This window comes from Struthio camelus, chromosome W (assembly GCF_040807025.1).
Source record: "Struthio camelus isolate bStrCam1 chromosome W, bStrCam1.hap1, whole genome shotgun sequence".
NCBI classification, from domain to species: domain Eukaryota; kingdom Metazoa; phylum Chordata; class Aves; order Struthioniformes; family Struthionidae; genus Struthio; species Struthio camelus.
In genome coordinates this window covers 69,159,523-69,187,157 of record NC_090981.1, presented here as the reverse complement: position 1 = coordinate 69,187,157, position 27,635 = coordinate 69,159,523, and the positions used below count along the sequence as shown (strand labels likewise).

General features: G+C 41.3%; 1 protein-coding gene across 3 annotated transcripts in view; it reads right to left on the bottom strand.

The window, feature by feature from the left end:
• LOC104138517 (WD repeat-containing protein 7) overlaps positions 1–27,635 on the bottom strand; it is a 177,384-nt gene that overhangs the window by 54,516 nt on the left and 95,233 nt on the right. For all 3 annotated transcript variants that reach the window (XM_068925161.1, XM_068925162.1, XM_068925163.1), the window contains one exon: positions 9,168–9,354. In XM_068925161.1, coding sequence (XP_068781262.1) covers positions 9,168–9,354 — 187 coding nt within the window. The remainder of the gene's footprint in view (positions 1–9,167; positions 9,355–27,635) is intronic.

Sequence of the window (27,635 nt, the reverse complement as noted above, 5' to 3'; positions counted from 1 at the left end):
CACAGCGCGACAGTGGAAATTGTGTGTCAGGTGGAGACGATGCCTCTTGTACAGAAGCAGGTCGTTAAAATCACGTGTTTAAGGGAGACAAAGAGCAAAAGTTTTATTGTAGTAGCTCTCTATGACAAAAAATACAACCTTATCGTAAGGAGCACACTTCTGGAACTGCGTTACACAGAATTCCTGCTAGCTGAGTGGTTCTCAAACCTTTTTGTTCCTGAGGACTCCACGCAGTCTCCAGCTGAACTGCGGATCTCGCACAGATAATTTCAGCTAACTAGCAATAGACTGACTCAGTTCTATTTTGGACACTCCTTAGACCAAGCCCATGGAGCGGTGAGGTGTCTAGGCCTCAGGAAAATCAGCTAATGAGACATGCTGATCGGGGCAGAAAAGAGTACATGAGGAAAAGCAGAATATCTGGAGGCAGAAAGTCATTATTCTGCACAAATCTGACATGACCTTGATACATGGCCTTGGCAGAACCACCAATCTTTACGGTCGCCTCCGAAGGCAGGATAATGACAGTTACCTTTGCAAAACAGTGAATAATAGTTACTACGTATCACAGTTTTGCTCTTTGAACTAGAGACCACAGAAAATACTGGTATTGACGGACACCTAAGACAACGATGTCCTACTTCAGACACTTACTTTTGTTCAACATTACCCAAGAGCTGCCCTTTCTTTTCCTGAAGACCACAAGGAGGAGTGCAGCTCCTATTCTCATCTGCATAAATGGGCCAAAACCCAGCTTAATGAGAACACAGTTCCTCCCACCGATACGAAACCCGTTCTCTGCCTCAGGAAGGGATTTCTGTTATCTTTTTACATGACAATGTCAACACCAGAAATGTAATATATTTAATACTTTTTAAATTAAGGAATGGCGTTGTTTTTACTTTGCTTTCATTAGTACGGAATTGGAGGAGCCCACAGCCTTCTTGGTTTTTCTTTTAATACAATCAGTGCTGTTCTCTTGGCACTATTTGTCAGAGGAGCTCATTTCTGACAGAGCTGCAAGAGCATAAATCCTCAGGTCATCACAATAATTAAGCAGCACTGCTAGGACATAACAAAAGCTCTTTTGGTTATAGGATCTTAACCCGGGGGCTGTAACCTCCAGGAGTGGTACTAGCATGTGTCTGTGCAACTGTACGCGTTGCGTGTGGACTGACTGGAATAACAAATCAGTCAGAAGTGGGAAACCTGCATAAAAATAGTCCATTTAATTGAGTTTTACAGTTGTATTTTTTTTAATCTAATTTCTTAAAGAAAAATCTGATTCTTATTAGCAGGTACAGTTTGAAGCTCTTTGTTAGCTTTTTGTCACCTTTTTGTTTTTGTGTTTATATATCGTATTTAAGTAATTTTATTCATAATAGTTCATCTGAAAAAACGTTACTGTATCAGCATACCATTTTCAAGACTTACCCCCTTTTTCAGTCTTTCAGTACTTTACATTTAGATAGAAACTGATACTCTCAAAATGTACAAAATTATTTAAGATTCTTAAGTGAAAGACACACAGCCAAAAGGTTATTTTAAAATATATTTTGATAATTTCAGTTGCTGACAATAAGCATTATGTCTACTTGAATTTAACCAAGTAACACGCCCTTCAAGAATCGGTAGACTTCATTCTCATATCATATCAAAAAAACCCCAAATACTTCCCACAAGAGTATCACAGAAAAGTCCATTTCCTGATCTTGAAATTCCTTGCAGAATTTCAGAATTGAGAAATTCTTTCTCTGACTTTGCAAAAAACCCAGCTGTTGAGTTGAATGGCTTGAGCTGTACTACTCTCCCTGCACTCTCTTTCCCGAACAAGCAGCACAGTCCCTCTTACCAGCAGCTTCCACCACGTCAGTCATTCGGCCTTTCTGGAATGTTTCGAAACTGATATACTATTTGAATAATGTTTTCAAGGAAATATATTTTAATAGATAGTTTGCTTATATGCTTAGGACTTATGCTTTATATGCTGATCATAATTTCAGAGTAATTTTAATTTATTTGTCGAAAAATCAGGAGGACGTGTTTAAAAAGCTGATTCTTAAAGAAGAAAGCCTGTTACCCCAAGGAGCTATAGCTGATGACACAGTATCAAGCAGATCATGGGACAGGACCCAAAGAACACAGCATTTCCACCACCACCACGGAGGAGCATGGGCACCGGCACGCTTGAAATAGCCAGAAAGCCGGCACTGCTGCACCACACCGCAAAACCTGGAGGGCGAGCAGAGGAAGAGGCAAAGCAGAAGCGAGTGTCCTAAAGCGTACGAGCACTTGCTGGTCTGGAATGGAGACAGAGCTCCGACCAAAGACAAGGAGGGAGAGCATTTCCTACCACGGGAAGAGGTAACAGGATTTTGGAGTATGAAGTCACAGAAAAAAAGAAAATGAAGCTTTAACAGGAAAAAACATTTTAAGGACAAAAAAAGTTCTTTGGTGTCTCCCCATAGAAACAGGAAAGCTTCTTGAAAGCACAAGCATTTTGCATCTTCATTCTAGAAGATTAATAAAAGAACGTATACACACACGCAGAAGATAGATCTTGTTTCTAGCTACAAGGCTCTTCTGCATACCATTTTCTGTATTTGACAACCCAGCTTTCCTAATTACTTGGAGTAATTACTATCTGCTGTACTTTAGTATATGCCTAACCTAAATTTGGGACCAAAAGAAAAAGGAATACAGAAAAAGAGGAACAGAGAGAATTTAAGGTGATATCTCAGGAAAGAGGAAGATGGAAAAGGTTTTGAAGATGGTTAACAGAAAATCTAGGAATCAGAGCTCCAGATCTCTTGACTTTCATAAGCTAATGCCAGATGAAAACTTCAACTCTATAGGACTAAAAATGTGAAATTTCAACATAAAAGTCAATGATCTTGTTTAATATTTCTTTACTAAATGAAGTTAAACGAGGAAACCAAATATCCATCCAGGCACCTCTGCACTGAGGGTTTGAAACACAGCAGACATGGATACAAATCCTCTGCTATTTCCAGGTTTAAAACGTTTTTGCAGTTGTAGCACATGGTAACTCGCCAAGTCACCTTTAGGAGCAAGCACCCAGGGCAGGTTTCTCCTTTGGAAAAATCTCGATTTAACGACTGTTAAGGCTGTCTTCTAAAGCTGTTCCGCTGCTTTCGCAAGCTACGGAAGTGCCCACCGTACATCGCACCCTTTCATAGACAGACTCTATACGAACGTGGGAGTATTAGGAAAGTTCTCCATTAAACACATACACTCAAAAGTAAAGAGCGGTAACCTAATTATTTTAGTGCACAGATATGTATAAATACACAGATGGATGAGAATTCAATTTGTTAATTTTGATGTATTATATCATAATCTGTATCAAACTGCAGCTTGTAACTCAAAGCGCAAAAATTGAGTACAACAATGATCCCTACAGTTATCCAAGCCAAAAAAAAAAAAAACCCAAGGCCTAATTAATGCTAGAAAAATACTCTTAATCCTCCTGAGCGAGCCGTTGCGCGCAGCCTGGCTGGCTAGCAGAGCATAATCTTTGCGGGCTGGGTTGAACTGGGAGAGCGGAGGAGTTATAAATACCAGAGCTTTGGACTTCAGTTCAGATATTTATTTAATTCAGAGGGGAAAAAAGAAAAACACTGCTTTTGGTCAGTAAATGTGATTTTTTTTTTTTTTTTAAAGGCAGAAGCTTGACAGAAAAGCTCTTTCATAAAACATTCTTAACATCCAGAGAGAAGCCAGGCAGCTGCGCGCCGTTATTGTGTACACGGTAAATCAGGCACAAAAAGGGGCAGCTCAGCAGGGCACCAGAAGGGTGAGATGCACACTTAACCCCCTGCACACGGTGCTGCTCTGCTTCTTTCCGTCTTAGTCCGTCTGCAGTCACTACTGTATCTGTCATGAATGTAACAGGCCATTTTCAATCTAAATCTTGTTATGGATTAATAAGCAAACACTTTCTCGCTTATTATGCAATTTATCATGATGAAAATTGCATTGGGCTCCTCAAGGCTACATGCTGATACATTCATTTATTCAGTGCTCTGTGTATAGAGAACCATACTAATCTTTATGACAGCTAAGGATGTAATAGCAAGATGAAAATTACTTTCCGAAGAACTGTATTCGCTCAGCTTGTATAAGTCTACATTTAAATACAGTAGAACTTATTTGACTCTTCGGGAAGGTAAAATATTTTGTCTTCTTTTGTCAAGTTAAAAAAAAAAATGATTGAGGTTCAGATAGACAAGAGCATTCATCCAATCTGTACACATTTCTCCTTTAACCTCCCCAAGACAACAATCATTCATTCTTCAAAACTTTGCGGAAATTAAATACGCTATATAAAACTGGTAACGTCTACCTTCATATAATGTAAAAGAAAGTTATAAATCTTAACGCTTCTACAGACTGATGATAAGACACACATATAGGAATAAAGCAACTCTGCCAGTTCCTTATTGTATGTATCATTTAAAATGTGTGTGCTTATAAACAAACATTTCCAAATATATTTATAAAATAAAGTCTATTCATAACATAGCAGTTTTCCGAACTGTAAGTTCTGAAAGGAAAAACATAAATTCGAAGGTCAAATGATACCGGTTTCTAAAAGTACTCATGGTGTTAAACGTTATTTCTACAAATCAAATAATTTCTTGACAAAAAAACCAAAGAAACTAAAATATAAATATATAAACAGCTGACAATAATATTTATAACTAAAATATTTCTAATTAATCTACAGTTTCAGATAGTGTGGCAAAAAAGGAACAGCTTTAACTGTTATTAAGCAAATAACAGAATAAAATACAAAACTGAATAATTCTTTAAGAATAGAAATTCCCCCAGTTTTAAGCACCTAAACTTATATTACTATAATAGTACTGTAAACAAAAATATATATATAAACTAACCAAATCCCCTCCTTACTTTGACCACATATATAACCACCGTACATGCATATGAATACTCACTTGATTACTGACCTATGCAGTTTAAGGTACTACCTCTTAAGGTACTACCTGCCTCTTCAGTAACGTAAAATACTCTTCTCCTCCATGCTTCAGGATACATTTAGAAACTTTGACACACATTAACAATTCCACAGAGCAAAATACTACTGAAAAATGAATCTCTATTTTATGAAAAGAAATAATGCAAAATTAACACCTAAGTAATCAACTGACCTCTAGATTTTCAGCTGTAAGATTTTTTCCCAAGCAAAAACATTGCAAGGAAAACTTCAAAAATCAGTCTTCCGTTACGAACGAAATTATTTCCCTGCTAATGAGCTGTTTATCAATCTACACTTAATGTTCTAATCAGTGAAATTCCTTATGTAGAAAACACTACATAAAATAAAAGTTAAATATGAAATATGTTTAAGATACAAATGAATACTCACTTGTATTCACTTGCTTGGAAGGCCAAACAGAAAGCACTATATTGTCAGCTGGTGCAAACTAGGAAAGCTCTACTGAAACAACAGCATGACCACAATCCGCATGTGCTGAAGGTTTTGTATCTGTTCTGCACAGAAACACAGCCCACAAGCTCATAGTCCAGATTCAGAACTCTGAATGCAAAACCGCCTACAATTTAAGACTGTAACTGACTTAACAACAAAAAGTTTCCAACATTTGAGGCCATCAATGTTTTCTACCCTTTATGATGAGAATTATTGCTTAATGGACGTAAATATTTTCAGTAGCAGTTATTTTCCAGGTGAATGCCTGCAATGCTTTAATACTATAATATTAATTCATACTGACAAGCAAATAAGTACTACATTTGTATTTTCCAATTTATATTCGCTAAAGAAGAGCAACGCATCTCCAGAAGGATTCCAGATACCACACGGAGAATAAGGCAGTGCTCATCCCAGAGCAGGGGCTGGACGTTTTGCATGTCGCAGTCGGGGACTAACCTGTTCCTGTGCAAGGACTGTGCACCTAGGCCTGCAAACCCTGCAAATCTCGGCAGCACTGCTGTACAGTTGCAAATATTTGCCAAGGTTTTACATTAAAAGGAAAAAAAAAAGCCAATTATATAAAGCATAGCAGCATTGTTCTATTTCATACAAACAGGCCACTGTGTTTACTTCTTATATTTACTTTATTTCATTTAATACAAAGCACAGTCTCTCCTTCTGCAGGTTTATCTCATGCGGTTTGCTTTACGTGACAAAAACTAAATAAAGAAAAAAGGGGGAGATGGAACTTTTTAAAATAAAATCTATTCAGATAGAGATTTAGAATAAACTTGAGACAAGATGATCAATTTTACAACAAACAGTAACAAAAATAAGGGCTATCCTGCAAAACCCTTTACTGTGCAAATACTCCGGTTGCCATTAATCAGATTAATGGTGTGAGTAAAGACTGCTCATGTGAGAATCGGGTCCCAAATTGAAATTTATTGCATTTGGGCCTCAGATAATAAAGTCGGTGGATACTCAACAAAAACACTACTCAGCTCCTGCAAAACGGCAGACACTAACAGCTAAAATTTAAGAATCCGGCTATCTTAACGCAAAACGCGTTGCAAGAACATTTGATAGGAAAACAAAACGAAACAGAAAGAAAAGCCAGAGAAAGTTAGGGTGTCTGCCGAGAAGAGTGGCACAGAGGTGCCGGAGGACAGCGCGGCCCGGCGCCGGGAGGGAGCGGGCAGCACGGGGCGGACGCCCGCTCGCCGGGCGAGCGCGTTGCCACCAAGGCCAGCGCGCGAGACGCCTGACGACGCTCGCTGCGACGAGCTTACTCCAACGCACCCGTACCGGATGGAGTCGTCTGCGTTATTTCAAGGTAATCGGGACTTTTAATCCTAGTTAATCGCTGCCGCTGCGAAAGGGCAGAGGCCAAGAAGCGGCACAGCAAGCCGACGAGTCCTTCTTACGTTACTCTCGCTGTGCTAATAAGAAGACCAAGAAACACAAGATAATAAACTGCAGATATGAGGCCATACATAAGATACAGTATTTACAGCTTAAATATATACTATTTTGCTAAAATATTTGAGTTGTAATTGCACTAAAGACAGACATTAAAATACATGAACCAGAAACCCTCAAGGTTTATCAAATTAAGCTAAACTGATTTTCCTTGCAAGTCAGTAGAGCCAGTCTCCTGTCTCCCTCTGCACGTCCTCAAGCGTGCCCTGTCCCTGATCTCAGGCCTCAAACAGCTCTTTCTGATACGTCTCCAATTCTTTTTTAATACTAATTTTATATCCTCTGCCCCAATAATATTTATCTTGATACCTATTTTCTCCTTTTTTCTTAGCAACACCTTCATACTTTTCATCTCATGCTCCCGTGAAGATAGCCTCATCCCTTTTCCTCACCCCAGTCCCACTTGATAATATTTGTGTACGTACTACATACATATTTACCTATGACATGAATGCTATGAGATACTAGTTGGACACTAGTGAAGAGCAGAGGAATTTCCCATGAGTTTCTTTTCCAAAACTCCAGCACGCCGCAGGTTTTCCAGGCCTGCAGAGGCTGAGCCGTCCTTCCCTCGCCTTGCTCTCAAGTTCTCAACTAACCACGCGCTCTCGTGATCTTAGATCGGGTCTAACTCACAATTTCCCTTGCTTATGAAAACCCGCCCCAGGTTTACGTTGGTCCGTCACGGACGAGGGCCTCTTCCACTCGCGTAGCTCAAGCAGCCCGGCCAGGACCAGGCGGCACCCGAGGAACCCGTCCAACCGCGGGGCGGCCAGGCGCTCGGCTCGGCTCGGCTCGCGGCGCCGCCTGCCTCCCGGGCCCCCGCTCGCCTGGGCTACCGGCGCAGCTACCCGCTCAGCAACTACACACAAACGGAACACGCTAGCAACGCGTTTCCTCGGCCGGTACAAACAAACGAAGATGGTTTTTCAAGTCATACTGGGAAAAATAACTCTACTATTCACGAGAGAGTAAACTGAGGTTTTCTTGAATGTGTCAGTTCCCATGGGTAAATTTTATTCTCTTGGCCCTATGACAGTGGGAAAACTGGCGGCCCAAAAAGTAGATGAAGCTAATACTTTTCTTTTGATTTTGATTTAACAAACATTAAAATAGGGTAAGCATAACAATGGCATTTTTGGCAAATAAATTCAGAGAACTGACTCTTATTTCACTCTATTTAATTTTTCAGCATAGTCTATCATATTAAGGTGACTGAAATCACTTTTTCTTTTTTTTTTAAAACATATTTTAGGAAGAACGTATGGCTGTCTTGAGTTTTATAGACAAGTTGTTACAATGTTGTGTAGACGTGATTTGAAGTTGTAGAAATCTAGTGATTTTTAACTGGAACGTATGTACATTTAGAGTTCCTTGCATAGAAAATACAAGCAGTATTACATTTTTAGCGTGCACTTTATGCCAAAGCGACAGACTTAAGAAACTTCTACCTCTGCTTTAATCTCAGTTACAAACATCTGACACAAAGATGATTCTATCTGAAAGAAGGTAGAATACGTACCAGATAGCACACCATCGAAACGTCGGTTTAGGACACTTTAATAAACTGCTCTCTGACCCAAGAGACAAAAACCGGTCTACTGTTTATGATTTCTTAGTAATCTTTAAATCTACAAATTATCTTTATGCTACCTATGTGAACTGAATGCAATTGAGGAAAACCAAAATCCAGGTAGCCATGAATAATGATCTTGTACATACAAATTCAGCAATGCTATTAATAAAATAACCCTCCTTTCCAAAACGTGCTGTCCAGAATAACTCATGTTCCAACGCGACGGCTTGTAAAACCATGGAACAAAATTCCACGTGTTGAGACATACTGCTGGGAAAATACCTTCGAAAATACTAGTTTTACATTTCAGAATGGTTAAAAAGATAGCAAAAAAAAAAAAAAGGAAAAGATATTTTTCAGTTTTTAAAAACGTCTAGCTCATTTGTTTTCTCAGACTTACCAGCCGCTCGAGCTTCCCTTCGGAGGTCACCCACTGGCGCTGCCCAAGACTACAAACCGAAGCAGACTTGAGATTATAAGCTGGATGGTTCTGCCTCAAACGCAGAACTCCACACGCACGGAATTATTCCTTTTCCCATCTTCTCGTCAAAAACCAGAGCTACCAGCAGCCGAACAAGCCGCCGCAGGACCGAGAGCAGCGGGTCGGAAAGGGCGGCCGCGCGGGATACCTACTTGGCGAGCTGCTTCTCGGCGTCGGCGCAGAGCTCCAGCAGCCCCATGAGCACGGCGGAGACGTCCATGTAGGGCTCCCAGACGGTGAAGCCGCGGCCGATGAGGTCGATGGCGGTGCGGCGGATGGTGCTGTGCGCGGGCAGCTTGGGGCTGGGCGGCTGCAGCAGCAGGAACGTCAGCGCCTTGCCTGCCGCACACAACGGGAGAGAGAGCGCCGGTGACTCGGGGGCCGGCGAACCCGTCGCGGCCCTGAGCTCGACGGCCGCCAGAAGGCTACGAAAAAGCGATGCTCGCAAACCGGCCAGTCAGGGCCGGAGGGCCGGAGAAAAGGCTCACGGGGAAGCACCCGGGTCGCTCGGGAACCGGTGGTAACTAGCGCACCAGAAGGTTTTTAACCGTCTTTAGAAGGCAACATAGAGCAACGTTTCCAATGTGCAACTGCCCTCGGGCAGCTAAAATTAACTCTAAAAATCATTATTAGATTCCTTCTAAGGACTTCTATACGGGGTGGAAAGTCTGACAGACAGGAACAAAACCAAGACCTTCTTAAAAAAAAAAAAATTAATTAAATTTGAAAGCATTGTTGGAAAGCACGCCTCACAAATGAGAGACAGCCCTCAAACAGCACGCTTCTGAGGGAAGCGGTACTGCTACTTCCACGCGCCTCAGACACAAGTCAGGCTTTGAGAACCGCAGATGATAACAATTTTCAGGTACACATAAGCGTAGGAGAGATCTAATCAGAAGTTTTGCCTCCCATTAGCGACGCCGCAACCCATCCAGTCTCTACGTAGGAGGACCGCACAGCGATCTATCTCCGCGGCAGGAAGGGTCAGGCGGTCGCTACAGCGCGGCTGAAGCGCACCAGATGACACCGTGGCCGGCATCAAAGGGGCACAGGCATGTGCCAACATTGCCGTTTCTGAGTCTTACACACAGTGTTTTCAGTATAAAATAAATAATCCTAAATATACTTGGGTGGGGGCAGGGGGGGGAAGGACAGAAAAAAAGAAAACTCATGCTTGAATATTTCTGAATCAAAAGTGTGAGACGTACCACAATGACTCAAAATGAAAGGAAAAACAAACAAAACCTCCCCTTTCAATGGGCACCTCTGAGGAAAAAAAAAAAAAAAGAAAGTTTCTAATAATGTTAACATGGAAAACAAACAGCTTTCAGAAAAAAGTGTCCAGAAAAAAAAAAAAGTACGTAATATTTAAGGGAGTGTCTTACACAAACGAGTTTGCGAAACTAAACTTGGCAAAATAGCTGTTAAAATAAACACCATTTAAATTTTGCAGTTTTTAACCGGCACCTTGGCCGCAGCTACCAGACGCTCCTGCTAGGTGCGCTCAGCCGAGGGGGGAAGCGCAAGGCCAAGGCAGCGGGGCCCTCGCCCGAAGCCGCCGGTCCCGCTCCCGAGCCTCGGGGCGCTCTCACCCAGCCTTCCTGCGAACGCTCCAGTCTTGAACCAAAACCCTTTGTGACACCATGACGACGTCATCTCCGTAACTGGCGGAGATGGCGCTTAATTCAAACGAACTCTACTGTCTGGGGATACAGTTTCAGCGACCGATGCTGCCAAAACGGAGCTGGCTCCTAAGCGCAATGCTGTACTTCACTGTTTCTCTTAAGTTTAGCTCCATCCTGAATATTCCCGCCAGCACGTGATTTATGAGAGTGAAAGCTGCGGCTGCCGCCAGCTTCTCGGGCGACGTCGGAGCGCTGCGCTTGCCTTCTCTCCGCTCCCAATCCGACAGACGGCAGCTGCCCTCCACGGAGCAGAACAAGCAACGCGCAAGCAAAACCTTTCTTGACAAGCTGATGAACTGGGGCAGGGCGCTCGGGGACTTTGCTTGCCTGTCCTGTACGCGCCACAGTACTAGTTCAGAAAGTGAAACGACAGAGAGGAAGGCGTTAGCGATAATTAAACAACAATCCTCTCCCTGCTACTGAGCAGCACGGCCTCTGCTGCTAGGTGTGGGTCATCGGGGAACCAGACAGCCAACGGTGCGGCAAAGGTCCTTCCTCCTCGCAAAACCTGCTTCCCATTGAGATCGCCTCAGTGTGAAACGGATGGGGATCAGTAATGCTTTATTTATGAAACGCAATCAAATCCTTCAGAAAGCCCCGCACGGCTCCGTCTCTGCAGGTACATCGTCTGTAACCCCTTCTCGTCCAGAACACGGCACTTCTGCCGCTGCGCCGAGGTGGAAGCCCTACAGCCACCGCGCGGAGCCTCTTAACACACGCAGCTCGGCTTAGGAGACACTTAAACAACAGGAATATCCTACGTATGTGAACAGGAATCAGCTACTACTTCTGGCAAAACTATCTGCCAGGATCACAGACTGAAGAGTAGACAGAGGAAAGGAAGGTCACATTAAAAGGATAACAAATTAATTAATAGCTCAACTACAGTGATAACCCTTGAGAGTACATATTATATGCACTTTAAAACCAAGAGAATTTCTGATGATTTATGTTATCACAAGGCATGCCAGATGAATTAGGACTGTGTCGCCACGTGAAGGTGCAGGTCATGGTGCACCGGTGGCAAGGGGTCATACTGTACTCTTTGCTCTGCCTCAGTTAATTGACTTTTATCAATAAAGAATTCAAATGTAACAAAACATCACAGTTGTAGACAAGGAAAGCAGCTACTTGCACTGACTGTCACGAGATGCTAACTCAAATGCATAAGGCTCTTGGAAGCTTGATCTTTACATTTTGCATCTTATATGACATTTAACTGAAGAAAAAAATAGAAAGCGCCACCAGAGTTACGCTCTTGTGACCACAAACAAAGCCACTCCCAACAAATCTTGGGGTAAAAGAAAACTGAGCAAAAATCCGACAAAACAAAGAAATCCATCTGTCAATAAACCTATTGAGTCCTCCCTGCCAGATGCTCGGGGGGAGCTCGCGGGCAGTGGTTCCCATGCAGCTGAGTTCTCCCAGTTCAGCGCTGCCAGTCACTGGGATGTTGTCCAAAAGACGCAAACGGTCTTCACGTCACGGCGCTCAAAAACATAGCCTTCAGACTGTGCAACTACACAGAGGAAACTTGGGAGGGGCAGAACTAAAGAGCTGGGGGAGACCAGCTGTAAGAAGCTCGGAAGGACCGTTCAGGCCCCAGAGTGGCTCAGCCTTGGAGAAAGACTCTTCTCCCAGAAGCATGAGCTTTCCACTCGGATGTGAGGCCCAGATATAAGCTGCACGTTTACAACAGTTGCCTGAAAGTTCACAAGGAGATAGAGGTACAAGGGTCACCACTCCAGCGATGTCCCTTGGTAAATAAACATTAGGCATATACAAAAAAAACCAAACCAAAACAAACAAAACACCAAAAAAACACTTAAAACTGAGAATCAGATCAAATAGGAAATGGTCTATTTAGTCCATTTTAGTCCATCTTTATAGCCCTACCAGCAGTCTTTCTTTTCACCTGCCATGCATATCTTATGCACTTACTCATCAAGCATATATTAAAGATAATTGTTTTTTGCTTATTTAATGCTCTGAGTTTTTGGGGTAGGGCTCTTGCTGTCCCGTGGTTCGTTATGAGCCATGTCTTATTGTTCTCTAGCTATGCCAAGCGCTCAGCAGATAAAACCGACTGCTCGTAGGAACGGAGCGGGGAGCAGCCAGTGCACTTTTCCTTGCCGAGCGCTCTGAACCTCCGCACTGAAGAGTCATGCTCCTTTCGATCCAGTATTTCTTTTTTTGTAAATAATTCCAATGACAGTTTCAGCAGGAAACGACGAACGTGTCTCTGCCTTTGAATGCCTGGGTGTTTGGTGGAAAAGGTAAGGTAGAGACGTAAGCTCAAACACTTCTCTCGCACAGGTGAAGGAACTAAATTCTGGGTCACCTTTGTCATGTTTGAGTGCTGTAACCGTTCAGATGTTCACTAAGAGAGAGACTCTGCCATCACCACTGCCCCTTCAGGGACCCCCCCCCCAGACCTTAAAAACGAACAAACTAACTCGCAGGGATCTCCCTCCTTTATTGTAAGAAAGAGAAATGTAACTAAAAAAAAAGAGAGAAAGAAATGACGTCCCAAATGAGTCCAACATATATTAATCCTGAGCCAGGTTCTACGTGTTCAGAAAACAGCATCAATAATCTCATTTAAGAGATTTTTTTCTCATTAAAAGTAATTATATAGTAATAAATGTGAGGGACAGCTACAACAAGAAACACTCCCAGATAAAGATAATTTATCATTATTTCTACGTAGCTCTATGTTACCTCTTTCAATAATGTTCATTCAATTTTCTATTGTGGTAGAGATAACCTATCGATTTTTATAGGTTTTTCTTTAGCTTTAAGAACTATCTTCTAGGAGTTGCTTGTTTTGTTTATTAAATAAACCACCTGTCATATTCAGTAGTCAGAAAAGCCAACAACAGACATGCTTTTCTAACAAATTCACACTAAACCCTTACATATGTGTAACAAAAGAAGAACTGAAAGTTTCTGCTTAAAGCAAGTAGGTCATGAAGCTTTAATTTCCATGAATTTTATTTCTCAAATATAAGGCTCTTACTAAAAAGCATGACTACTCAACACATCACTACAATGAAATATGCCTACCTTTTTCATAAAAATCTTTCCAGTATCGCTCTTGTTGACACTTACCTTGTGTAAATTGAGCTAAAGAAAAAGATGAACTAAACCAAAGTCGTTCTGCTGCCCGTTTCTCAGTCTGGACATCTTTGTTTAAGCTTTGACTTGGCTTAAATGAACGAATTAATATTGACAAAAACATCAACTAAGCTAATGAGTTGTTAGTTAAGGCAATAAACATGTCACATTAGAGTCAGCGCAGTAAAGAGGTAATTAGCCCTGGAAAAGCTCTGCTGATTGGAGCTGTTGAGCTCCTCTGCTCTTAACCTTTGAGTCCATTATCTGGGGCAGGAGAAGCAGCGCTATGCTAATGCCAATTCCCCGATACACATCAGCCCTGCTGCAGCAGCCGGAGGCCCTTCGCCGGCCCACGCTCACGCTTGCTCTTTACCGGGCATCACCTAAGGAACCTACGCACTTGTGCTATGAGCAAGTGTGCGGGGAAAAAGGTTCTGTAGCCTTTAACAGACTCTTCCAAGACTCGATGTCATTTGTGCGTGTACTTCAGCCATTTCAGAAGGGCTGGTATATTGAAATATATTTTGAAATTGCTAAATCAGGTTAGATTTCCAGCAAAAGAGAAAAAGAAAGAACATCATACTCTTTAAAAAAAAAAAAAAAAAACTGACCTAGATAAGTTTTAATGTAAGTTAAGTAAGTTTTAATGATTTACATGTACATTGTGCTATAAAAAGTCATTAAGAAACAAACCCACCAAAGCTCTTTTCATTAAAAATTAAGGTGTGACTCGCCAGACAAGACTACTTCAAGCAGTAACTTGGCAGAAACGTAGCTCAGGAAGTGACATTCCTATATATATATATTGGCATTAAAATATCACTTTGTTTCAGATGTTTTATTCCGCTTTGCTACGCGTATGCCACAAACATACGGAAATAAAGAAACCAGGAGTTAAAAGGCTACAAGAAATTCTGCCACTGGAGAGGAGGGACCACCCTGCTAGCATAAGGGAGCGACTGAGCGCGATCATGAATTCCAAACCCAGACTGAATTGCCCTCAACAAATATAGATAGAAGGATAAAATTTTGGGCACGTGCTTTGAAGCGCTTTCAAAACCTAGGGTAGAGATAGCAAGTCTGTCAGTTCGTTGGCATCTACACGGGAGGCGGGGGGAAGGAAGGCTAAAGCCAAGACAAACACAGCAGAGTAGTTCCAGGTGACACCTGCCTACTTCTCCTGTGCTTACGGGAACAGTAAAATAAGGGTCTTTGATGCTATGTCATTTTTAATAATGACAATGTGACCTGAATACTAATACATATTCAGTTATTTCCAATGCATATACCCCCTTGGATTTTTAAAATGTCTTTTCTTGCTGAATCTCAAGAGCTTTAAACATATTACAGCGGTCAGCATTGTTATCCCCATTTTGCAGAGAGATTTTAAAAAAAAATAAATAATTTGCTCGGGAAAATCAATAGCACAGGCATGAACAAGACACCGATATGCTGATTCCCATTCTCATAATTTGCCACGAGATCAAGTTCCAAGTGAATAAAAATGACAGACACCAAGAATATGATTTAACTTGCTTCGAATCTTTCTCTGATTTTATAGAGGAAAACAAAAGTGAAGAATCCTAGCTCTAATTCTTCTGTCTTCCCTGTCTCCCTGTGTCTTTGGGCACAGTATTTTTCTACAAGAAATTAAATCAAATTGTCACCCTTTCTGGATGATTTTTTTTTTCCTGATTTGATGTGTAAATGTGTGAAACGCCCAGAGAAAGAGAGAAAGACAAATCTGGAGAGCTAGGTTAAAAATTCACATCCCTTCCTCCCTTCCTACTTGTTGTAGTGCACTGAATTTTTATTACATATCTTGCCTCATCTTTAACATAGGGGTAAGTCAGAGGATAGTTGTTAGGCTTAAATTAAAAAAATGACATATGTTATTTCAAGAAATTTTATAAAGATGCAATTTCGAAAACATTTTTTTTTAATACTCACTCAGTGTCACATTTTTACAGAACTTATTTTCAGCATATTTGCCTCACACTTAAATTCCATTTTTTCAACTGAGTTTTGCTGGGAGAGAATAGCCTTTTGCTGACTGTCTCCAAGTCTTTTCGGCACCATTCCTGCAACAGGTGCAAAGACCCAACTTCTACGGCAATCTCAAAATTGGTATGAATAAGTAATATTTTTCTTTATTTTCAAAAGGATGATCTTACAATATAGTAAGAAGCTAAGTAGTTACTGCGCAGGACAACAATGAAGCTTGCATTTCTTTTTTAAATTAAAAACACTGAAGAATTAAATCTGCATTGTTCCTGTAGGAAATGAGAAAAACAATAAGACTGAAAAGAGATAATCCACAACTGCTGCACTTCACTGCAAACGACACGACTAAAATCCTGCTCGAATTCTCATCTGCAGCTGAGTCGAAATCCTGGCTGCTGTCGTCATTTCATGCAGTGCTACGAGCTGAGCGGGTAGTCGGGCGGAGGACAGACAGATAATTTAAAAAGCCTGAATTGCTGTGCAGCCATTTTGTACTTTAGATCAGACAAGATATCTACTAGATTTATATCTGCAGCGCACATCCACGCAGGGACTGTTTTATTGCGTCTCTAGTTGGTCACTCGGTGCAGTTTCATTCACTGTGCAATGACTCAAAATTAATTCTCTATATGCCCGATGAAGTAAATTTTGTCTGCAACGGCCCAACCTGCACCTACCTGCCACGCTGACGTGCCGAGAACAATAGCACGTTTGCTGTACAGTAAATCAATAACTACTATCTAGTGCAGTCTGAGTGATTTCAAAAGGGAGAGGAAACAATTAACAGTCTCATGTCGTATTGGCCGAACACAGTTGCAATATTTTCGCCTTTGCTCTTTTGAGGGCTTAAGCACAGCCCCTCCTGTCACGCGTACTCAAGAGTTGACACAATTTTCAAAAATAACTCGAGAACCAGAGGAAAGTAATCTTTGCTTATTTTGTCTGTATAATTAAACGGGCAGTTGAGTTCATTATCCGAAAAAAGGGTAAAACTTGGAATTAGCACAAATGTACATTTAAAACAGCATTTATGAACTGCTATAGGTCCTTTTTCTCATTTACTTCCAGAAGGTAAATACTTCTAAACGTAAAGACATTAAAAGACTGGTAATCTCAGAAGGGCGAAGATTATTATGAAAAATGCAGCACTAGCACCCTCCTAGAGCAATTCCGCCTTCACGCTCTGTTCCAGTGGCTTCCAGCCATCGCTCGGCGCGCAAGCGGCACAAAACCTGGCCTGACATTTACAATAACCTCTCAGGATACTGAAATTTAAACTTTTATTTATTTAGTTATTTACAGCTCATATATAACTACAATAAAAAATTTTTGCGTCATGTGTTTGTCTGATTGGAAAGGAAGTGTCCTCATTCACTTTGAAGATTTAAAAGCATCAGAAATATTATTTAACCTTAAGGGAAACATTCGTGCCATGTTAATTATCTATGTAAATCCTAAAGATTAAAGAGAGGTTTATCAGGTCAGAACAACCCATTCTAGATGCAGTAAATTCACAGCATTTCTTTTAAGCAGAATTATATATTGCTTTTTACATTAAATGAATAGACAGCAAAGGATTTTTGTGCCAGATGAGCACTGCCTCTAAGTGACATAAAAATTACCTCAGATTTTACATAAATCCTTAGGAAGAGAGAGAAAAGAAAAAGAAAAATGTTTATAATCGCTGGTTTCCCAGTCTTTTCTGTCCACCTATGGCCCAGTTAAGCTGACCTAACAATGCCATTTTTCTTCCTCTCAGAGTCTGCAGTGGGGGAATCAAATGTGAAAGCAAGATCAATTCTGTTCCAAGACAGTAAATGAGTTTTAGATCAGACTTGTTTCAATTTATGGAGAGAACCCAACTATGGTGGTTTAAATGCATTCTTCCTCTAACTATGAAATTATATTACAGCGCTACAGAAACCGTAAACCATCATTATTTTAGCCCCAAATTTGTGTACAATCTAGCAGGGTGGAGAAAATCAATAGGGCTTAGTTCATAACTTTGCCAACTGCACATTTTCATTCCTATTAATTGTGTAACTATTATGCAAGTATATATAAATATTATTTATTTTAAATTAGGATGCTATTTCTGTAGGAATGATCATCATTTTACAGGAATTCGCTGTTCTTTTCACAGCGCTGATTATACAACGCGTTACTCTTAGGAATCTTTCCTGTCAAACATAACTACAAATAATTTTTTTTTTTTCAAAGCCGTTCGGATAACTTTTGACCTACATAATGGTGGAAGACATTTGCGCAATCCCAATAAAATAAGCAAAGCCAATGCAACGACTCGTATGAGTTGGTGATCACACTTTAACGTTCTCGATAGTATCAGGGTCTGATATATAAACACACCGGTATCCACAATGACACGTAATTTCTTCTCAACTCCCAGAAAGCTGCATGGCCTGTACAAAACCTCAGGGCAGCACAACCATTTTAGGCCGTTCCACACTGCCCAAGCCCTGTCACCCCCAAAGGTGTCTGTCCCCTCACGTGCGGTAGCGCACCCGGATCGGGCTCTGCTGTACCTCACGCCGACATCGTTGGGCTCTCTGCAGGACAACCCCGCAATCAATTCAAGCAGATTTGTCTTTGGAGAAAACAAAACCCGAGTAACAGGGGTTTACTGGAGCAGGGCGTTATGTGTACGTGCACGTTCTGAGGAGGAAAGCAAAGCTCTCGAGGCTACGAACTGCTCCTTTCCCTTTTGGCTATTGTGGCACATCCTGAATCGCAACCCAGGCAAGCCATAGCTCCGAACGGGAACTCTGGCAATAACAGATCTTATGTTAAACTGGTAACTACAGCAACAGAAAAAGAACCATACAACAAGCGATTAGTTTTCTAAGACTTAGGTCTCTGAACTCATTTACTGCGGTGTCTGGTCAGTGCCGGTGCAGATGCACAAAAAGTGGTCACGGCCCACTTCCTTTGGCAGCAGCTAGCTGCTCTGAGACTGGCCTAGCTGCAGTTCAAAACCGTACTCTTAGACAACGTGCCGCAGAGGACACAAGGACTATTTGTTTAGTGCTGTTTTCCACATAAATTGCAACCACATGAGGACCGTCATCTCAGAGAGGAGCCCCAGGATGGTACTCAAGTCATACACATTTGAGCTGATTATGTGCTTCTTGTGCTATGACCCTTCATAAAGTTGAGATGAATACAAATGCTTATAAAACACAAAATTAAATAAATTAGAAATTAACCGGGGATCTGTAGATTTCAGCAACATTTTTTCCTGTTACATTTTACACTTGCCCAGAGAGGCTGTGGATTCTCCATCCTTGGAGATATTCAAAACCCACCTGGACACTGTCCTGGGCAGCGGGCACTAGGTCACCCTGCTTGACTAGGTGTCTACAGATCCCTTCCAGCCTCAACCATTCTATGATTCTGTGATACAGGTGAATATAGGAACCACTGTTTGGGATGAGATGAAAGTTCTCTTCTCCATTCTTATCACTGTGATCCCCTGGGATACCAACTACTTAAAAATTACTGCTGTAGACAGGTACATAGGGGAACTGCCTTAGGAAAAAAATAGTCCAACTCCCTAACAGTCAGCAAGGTGGACTATATTAAGGATTAAACCCTTTAAAATTCTTAATATTTACTGCAATTTTCACTATTTCTTGTTATCCAATAAATGCCTAACCCTGGTTACACCTTGGTCTAAAGTAACTTCTAGCAATGAATTCCATAGGCAACGTGCTTGCTATAGAGCAGCACAGTGAGCCTGGGGGAAAGGAAAGGAAAGTAGCAGGGAAACCCAGGCAGCCCTCTGGAGCGGCCGTGCTCCTAACGCAAGCGTGCCTCGGCCACTGCGGCAACAACGCAACCGTGGCTGTAGACTAGAAAACTCGTGTTTAATTATTGTTTTAACATGAAGCTAGTATTTCTCTGAAGAACAAAGGCTGCCAAAATAAGACTATGATTTTCAGAAGTTTCTCACTCAGATAAATCCTACCTTCTTCCCAAGCAATCCTAAAACTCCCAGCAGAAACCAGAAAAGAGGGGAGAAAAGAAAGAAAGAAAGAAAGAGGGGAGAAAAGAAGAAAAGAAAAAATCCCCAGACTTAAGAGAAACACTGAAAGAATTCACAGAAACTTCAACTATTTCACAATATAAAGTATTAAAGAATCTATATATTGTGAAGGTAAATCCCTGCTACTTCTCTCTAAAACAATATTACGATAATTATTTTTGTATATCATCTCCCATGTTTCTCCTTCCTACAATGAACAACCTTAATTATCTGTTTTCCCAAGTGTTTTCCTAGGGTTGAGGTTATTCCTATCATACAGTTCTGGAAGATACTCTGGAACTCGGAATTCTCTCCCGCCACCCTAATGAAGGGCTAACGCTCACTTCTGTGATGAATTAAGTTAGTTTCTGCGTATCTCTTCATCACTCTCGCAATGAAAGCGAGCACAACCTGATTTACTGATGTGCATATTAAGCAACAGTTCATAAAAGGCAGGTGTTTGGGGTGTTCTTTTTAAACACCCAAACTATTGATTGACATCATTCGGGCATTATTTTCTTACATACAGCACTAAATAGCAAAAAGCATATGGAACGCTCTGGTTTTCCCGTCTGGCATATGAAAAATACACGTTCTAAATTAAAAACATTGCACGTAAATAATATAACACAATCCTCAAATACACTGTTTGCTAAGCCCTCTGCAACATTCAAATACTATCTCCACATGTAATCACAATTTAAGAGTAGGTATCAGTCATACAAAGCAGCAAAATAAAACTAAAATTCGTCTCTTTTTTGGAAAAAATCTTTTCTCTTTAATATGGGCACCCCAGTTCAGACATGCATGTGACCACTATGGGGCAACAATCTAGACTTTGCACATGGTTTGTTATACTAAAAATTGTTCTTGCTTGTTGTGCCATCAACGGCACTCAGCGCATTTCATCAGCTTCGCAACTGGTAGGCTATTTGTGTGAAATGGAAATTGTAATTAGATTCCAATAGCGACAACCTTTCACTGTCCACATCAGGAAGGAAAGAACGAATCACAGGTAATACACTAGACTGCAATAGTCTGTGGCCAGAAACATGGATTGCAATTACGAACCACAGCTGCAAAATATAACAGAGGTATCTAGCATAGCAAACCATTCAGCATCCCTACTTCCACCTCCCTTTGATACACATTCCTGGAGCTGAAGCTATGCTTTCCTTCAGATACGCACAGTGCTGGCACCATGAATTCTGCTGCTCTTGTGATAAGCTTCCTGAGAATAAACAAGAAGCAAAAAGCTGCGTAAAACAAAAAATGAGTATATATTTTTCTGAATTTCCCACCTAAATGCAAAACCTCCTATCACAGAAACGGCTCTTAAACATCCAGACGCTCTTTTCAATATATCTTGATAAAGAAAATCCCTTTCTGGAAAAGAGACCGGTGATGGAGCACATCCTATCTGTAATTGTTGTGTGGTGTCAAACCAAAGTAATCAGTCCTGACAAATCTGCTAATCTCAGCACCGAGAAGCACTTTGCACTGAACTGTGATCTTTACATAAATGCTTCTTCTAAGAAGTGCAAACACATATATACTTGCAAATATGTGTAAATAAGCACATTCAGATTAATTGTGGTACAGCCTGCTTGTGTGAAATTACTTTCACTCAGGTAGGTTTTCTCCCTTCTGAAACTGCAGCTGCTGCCCGTACATACATTTCACTCGGGATGTAAAAACACAAGGCCTTAAGCTTGAAGGTCTTGGCAATTCCTAAGAACTTAAATCAGGAATTATACTCCCCACAGGTACCATAAGGTTTTCATCAATTTTAGACCTTCAGCTTCCAGCATATCTCACCTTGGCTCTAAAAGGGGCTGTAAAGAGCAACGGAAAGAGCCACGTGCTTGGGACTGGACCTAAACCCAAAGGACTCAGCCCTCAGGTCCTCTACAGGAAACGACACACTCAGTTGTGCAAAGAACAATTTGTGAATAAGAATTAGGAGCTCAAGAACGGTGCTGAAGTGCGAAATCACTGAAAAAGAGGAAGGGATTCTCGTGACATCAAAAGGGACTTCTGTTTCTTGCATACAAAGTAAGAAACTCACTTTAATTGCTTTGCACCATAAAATACCGTCAATTCAGATCATCAAAAGACATCCAGGGTCTTTGTTCTCCTTGTCTTTCTCTCGGACATCAACACAGTCTCTTTATCAGCCCAAAGAGTAACCTTCACAAAAAATGGTAGAAAATTAAAATTGAGACCTTTACCCCTCTAGAAAACTTTGGTGGCATCAGCAGTGGTTTTGAAGGTTATTAGCGATGGTGCTCTCACACTGACAGCTAAATCACATAAACTTTATTTTCTTAGGAAGCAACTATTTTCCTTACTTTCCTTGGGGATTCTCCGAGTGTGATACTCTTTTTCTAATACCTAAGTTGCCTTCACAGTGCTTCTACTATTCTGTTCCTTATCTGCAAAATGGGAATAATATTGTCCCTTTAAGTTAAAAAAAAAATATATCTATCCAATCAAATCTGCAATTTGACACACTTTAGACTAGATTTTTCAGGATACTTGGTATTTACATTGAACTTTTTAACTCCTCTCCGCTATCTCAAAACTGATTTTATCCTCTTCCACGATCAGCTGCATCCGTAAACGTTTGTTCAGCAGGTTTGCCAATGGGACCTCAGTTCTCCCCAGGGGACCTCAGGAAGCTCGACATCCCACCAGCCCTGCAGTCGAGGCACACGCGTGCACGCGATTCTTGCCACGCGTCCCGGTGGGACCGGCGGCCGCGGGTGAAGCCCGTTCCCCTGCCCGGGGTTCGACTCCCGCCGAGGGAAGGGCCCCCCTCCGCACGCGTAACGCAGGCTATAGATTCTCCCGTGAAACTAAGGATCGCAACACAACACCAGGAACGAGGGTGTTGAGCTTAAGGCTGAATTTTAATCGTTTGAATTTACAACACGATCATTCTTTAAACAAAAACTTTGTGCTTTCTGAGGCCTGATCTGGTGTGATACGCCCACAGTGGCACCCCTGCCGCGAACCGCTCACATGCGCAGCTATTCTGCTAGTACTGTCCAGTCTTTGTGCCCCTTGGTCACCTTTCCCTCAAACATATTTTAAGGTCATTTATCAGCGTATTTTAAGATTTTCCTCTGCCTGGGTTAATGAAGCTTTCCTATTGATTGGGTCACATAAAGCACCGTGCCTCGGCTGCAGCTGGGCGCAGGATGCTGCAGTGCTGCAGCAGCACAGGCATTCTGAAAACTCATCTATTTTGCTTTCTTTCACATCAGATAGAAATGCGAGTGTTCTCTGGTGGAAGGGTTCATGTTTTGTCCAGTATTTTATACGAGAACCTAAGCTTGCATACTTGGAACGAGAAAGTACGCGGAAAAAAGGTGCATGGACACCAACACTATTAATACAGGTCACTGCTACAAAGGCACTTTTCAACAGGTCTGACTCCCCTCCCTGGAGAAAGATGGGCTTGTTCCAGCAACCTGTGTGTTACACACTTACCTCAAAATGGGGTACCAGTGACAAAGCTGAGTCTTTACTTACGGTAGCTTACAGACTGGCAAAAACCGTAACCAACTGATTCAGATCTGTTACTGAGCTGTTACATTATTAGGCTCCTTCATATTCAAAACACAAAGAAGAGATAAGTTTTAGATTATTGTGTACCAACTCCTTACAATAATCAAAATATTAAATTTGCAAAAAAGAAAGCTCTGATTAAAAACACATCATTCAAATCATTCAATCCCCTACAGGATTTGGGGGGAAAAGGTGAATTTAGTTTTCAAATTTGGTTTTGTCACTAAAGCTAACAAGGAAATAGAGATTTCAATTAGGGTATAATATTGGTGCAAAGATTGACTGTTTTCTGCCACACAGATTTACTATTTTTCCAAAATATTATCTCTAAGGCTAAGATACGGGTTTCATTTTTTTGTAAGTCACAATTTTTCTGTTTTTTTTTTTTCCCCCCCTCCCTTCAGGGACAAAATTCTGCTCGAGACACTGATCTAGTTACAACAGCCCAGGGCGAGGGGGGGTGGGGAAGGAAAACTGCAGGTCTACTAGTACACTGAAAAATCAAAGGAATGACACAAACCGTGGGATCCATACAAATCCGCAAATCTTTCTGCCTAACTGATATAAAAATAAAGTCGATAAAATGACATGCACTGTTACCACTCTCTCAATTATGAACAATAAATTCTGTTACTTGTTTTAATCACACTGCTGCTGTTGGTGTTTTTTTTTTAAATGAAGTTACTGAGCCATTTTGCTTAATTTGCTCTGAAAGGCTGCTGTTCAGGTGCTCAGCTGATTTATTGCATCTGTAAGTGATGATCCTGAGCTCACTCGCTCCTGTATCAATCGCTGTTGCTAGTTCAAAGTATCAGCTACGCAATAGGTGCCGACAATTAGTGGGGTGCGACAATCTCCTCACAAGGACCGTTTTCTGATTGTCTAGATTGGCGATTAAAATATTTTCACAATACAGAAGAACTAATGTTTCAAAAGACATGAGAAAAGGTTTCAGCTAGTTGATACAGTAAATAGCCCTGTGTTCACCAAGGGTCTCTGGTTTGGACGGTGTTGCCTTTTATTTTCAGATGAAGTACATTTGGTACACTGCGCAACAATCTGTAAAGCTAGAAACCCCAATTTAACAAAGCACATGAAATATCTGACTTTATACCCCAAATAATCTTGTGCCTACTCACTGTTTCTGTGCAGAAGTACACGTAAAAACGGATTTGGATGAACGGATGAAGCACAGCCAAAGTATACCTTGAAAAGTAAACTTCTCTCTAACATACACAGACACCACTCCAGCAGTCATAAATTTTATCTTTTAGAAATATTGTGAAAATAAATATATTGTTTACAAAATGCATTCATAGGCTGCAATGAGGAGACTGAGAAGGTGCTACTGAGTGGTCAAGTCTGAATCATCAGGCAGTAAATAGCGCAAAAGAGCAAAAATCCCAGTTAGGGATAATAAAATGTGGAATAACTCATTTAGGGACTATAATCCATTCTGCACTCCACGTGGCAACAGTCCTGTATTAGAATTAAAGGCTTGACCCAGTTCATATCTGCAAGCAAGCTGAATTCCAGTAGCACGCTCAAACTTAACTATACCGTTCCTTCCTTAACAGCGGAGCTTACAACCTTAACCAAAAAGTATTTTCTAATGCAACTTTGTATGCATGAACATACAACTTGTTGTGGAAACTGTGGGCCACGAACCTCTTTGTTCCCGTTTTCCTCAAAGCTGAGTCCTTCTGCCCAGCAGTTGGTCTCATTCACACCATCTCCCCCACTAAGATCCTCATCAAACCTGCTTGTCCTCTCCCACCTTCTCCCCGAGCAGCTCCTCTCCCATCTGCTTCTCACCTCGTCCTTCCTCCCTCAATTCTCCTTGCCTGCATCTCCTCCCCGCCAGCTGGTTTCCAGCATTTCTCTCCTCTTTCCTTTTGTCCCACACAGGGTTGAGTCGAGCAGCTCTTCCCAGAGCCACGGGGCTTTCCTGGTGCAACGCAGGCGCCACCAGCACAGGAAAGCCCTCCCTCCCTCTCGTTCTTGCAACTGATGCCGTGTTGTGACTGATGAAAAGAGTTCAGAAGAAAAACTGCAGGAAAGACCCTTAGAGTCCCCTCCACCTCCGAGGGAGCGTGCCCAGCTCAAACAAAGGTTTAGAGAAGTGGCAGCCAAATAAATCAGTCTTTAAACAACGCACTAATCTGCCAGGAGCTAAACCAATCTTCCACGAGAACATAAAAAGATAAACATCCTCAATATCCTTACTCCCCATGAACTTTAAAGCCCTGCACCAAAATATGGCATAACAAAACTCCCATGGCTAACATAATACATTTGCTTTCAAACTGATGTTAAAATAGTATCTGTTTTCTCTACTCTTCTTGTAAATGACCAAACCTTTTCAGAAGACATGTTCCAAACAAATTCAGTCTATTAAACATAACTAAAATTGACTTTTGGGTTCCAAATTTACACTTGACAGCTTTAGGCAGCTGAAAAGATGATCTTACAAAAAGAAATACTAGACAATCTTAAGAATAAGTGGTGATACCACCCATTACTATCTGGAGAAAAGAGAAATCAGAGAATGCAATAGCTAAGACTGAATCCCAGGTTTGCTTCCTGATGGAATTAAAAACGTCACTGGAATAGCTTGGATGACAAAGCAGAGATCAGTTTTGTATTTTAAGTCTCGCTGTTTTTGTTTTTTTTAATGGTGAGCTCAGTTAGGCCTGTTTAGGATACCATCATCATACTTGCCGTTAACACTTGCTCTAAAGCAGTATTTTCAATTGCTTTAAAAATGGGCAAAGTATCTAGAATCTGGTATTTTAGGTTGTGATTTTGGATCCTTTCAGGAATAACAGTTTTACTATCTCTGTAAGATCAACAGAAAAAAAGGCATCGCCCGTGCTAATAAGAAAAAACAACCCACTCAAGTTTCCAGTCCCTCCTCAAACTTACAACTGTGCTATTAGAAAGCGCCAATAACTCACATTTTGGAAAAAGAGAGGGAGAACGGGACAGGAGATGCAGCTGTAAAACCTGGGACATTTCTTTGGTTACCCACATAAAATATGCACAAAGGCAGGCATTAAAAACCATTGAAAATTGAATGTGCTAGAGATTTACTGAAAATTACCTGTAAAACTGAAAAGAGTATGTTCAATAAGGAGGCAGCAAACATGCATTTTCTGTGGCGATCGCATCCGGCCTCCCGCCGAGGGCTACGGGCAAGTCGGCGCTCTGCAGCTTGCTCCGGCGGCGGCACCCGAAGGCGAGGAGCTCGCTCTTCTGCGCTCGGAGCGTTTCTTCTCTTCCTCTCCCATTGCTCAAGTGGGGCGCAGGCATTCGAGGGCATGAGATTAGTAAGGAGGAGGAGGACAGGCCGGAGGGGGTAAAGCTAGCCAAGGTTAAGCACAGAGGTACACACAGACTGATTTTTGGTTACGACACAACACTATTCTCCATAACCTGAAATAGAATGCAAAATTCCCAGTTTTCTAATCTATCAGCAAATCTTTCTGAAATTCGTTAACAGCAAACTTATGAAAATGGAAAAATGCGTCTGGGCAATCTTAACTCGTGTCCTTGGCATTTACATATTATGACTGAGACTTATAATCAAACAACGAGGTTATTAGTTGTGCAGGATTTCTAACATACTTCTTACACAGGAAAGAATTGCTCTGGGACTGAAACTCTCATAGAGCAAAAGAAAATTATTCTATGATTTGGGGTATGAATGAATGAAGTATTTTAAAATTTTATAATATCTCTATAAAGCATTTTATATTCAGAATGAAAATTCACTCTAATCATTCTTGTATCTATTTCTCAGTGGGAAACAAACATCCACTCAGCCTAGGTGAATGCTGCAAAAACATATATGTTTGCAAACACTTCTCTGGATACAGAAAGCCTATTGAAAAACACTTATTCATTGCCAAGAGTTTTAGATGCAAGGGAAGTACAGAACCACCTCTTCAGGGTGAATAAACGTTTTAATTGAACTGCTTCTTATGAGGTTAATATAGTTCTGCGCTTGGAATCAAGACAGACTGGAGGAGTTAACTCAGGAAAAATCTTCAAATAATAAGGAAAATAAAGAGCTGGAATAGATTTCCTAGGAAGATTATGGAGTCCCCGTCACTTGAGAGTTTAGGATTAGGCCAAAAACCGCGTCAGGGAAAGGAACTAGATGATCTTCTGAGGTCCCTTCTAACCAAATTTGCCAG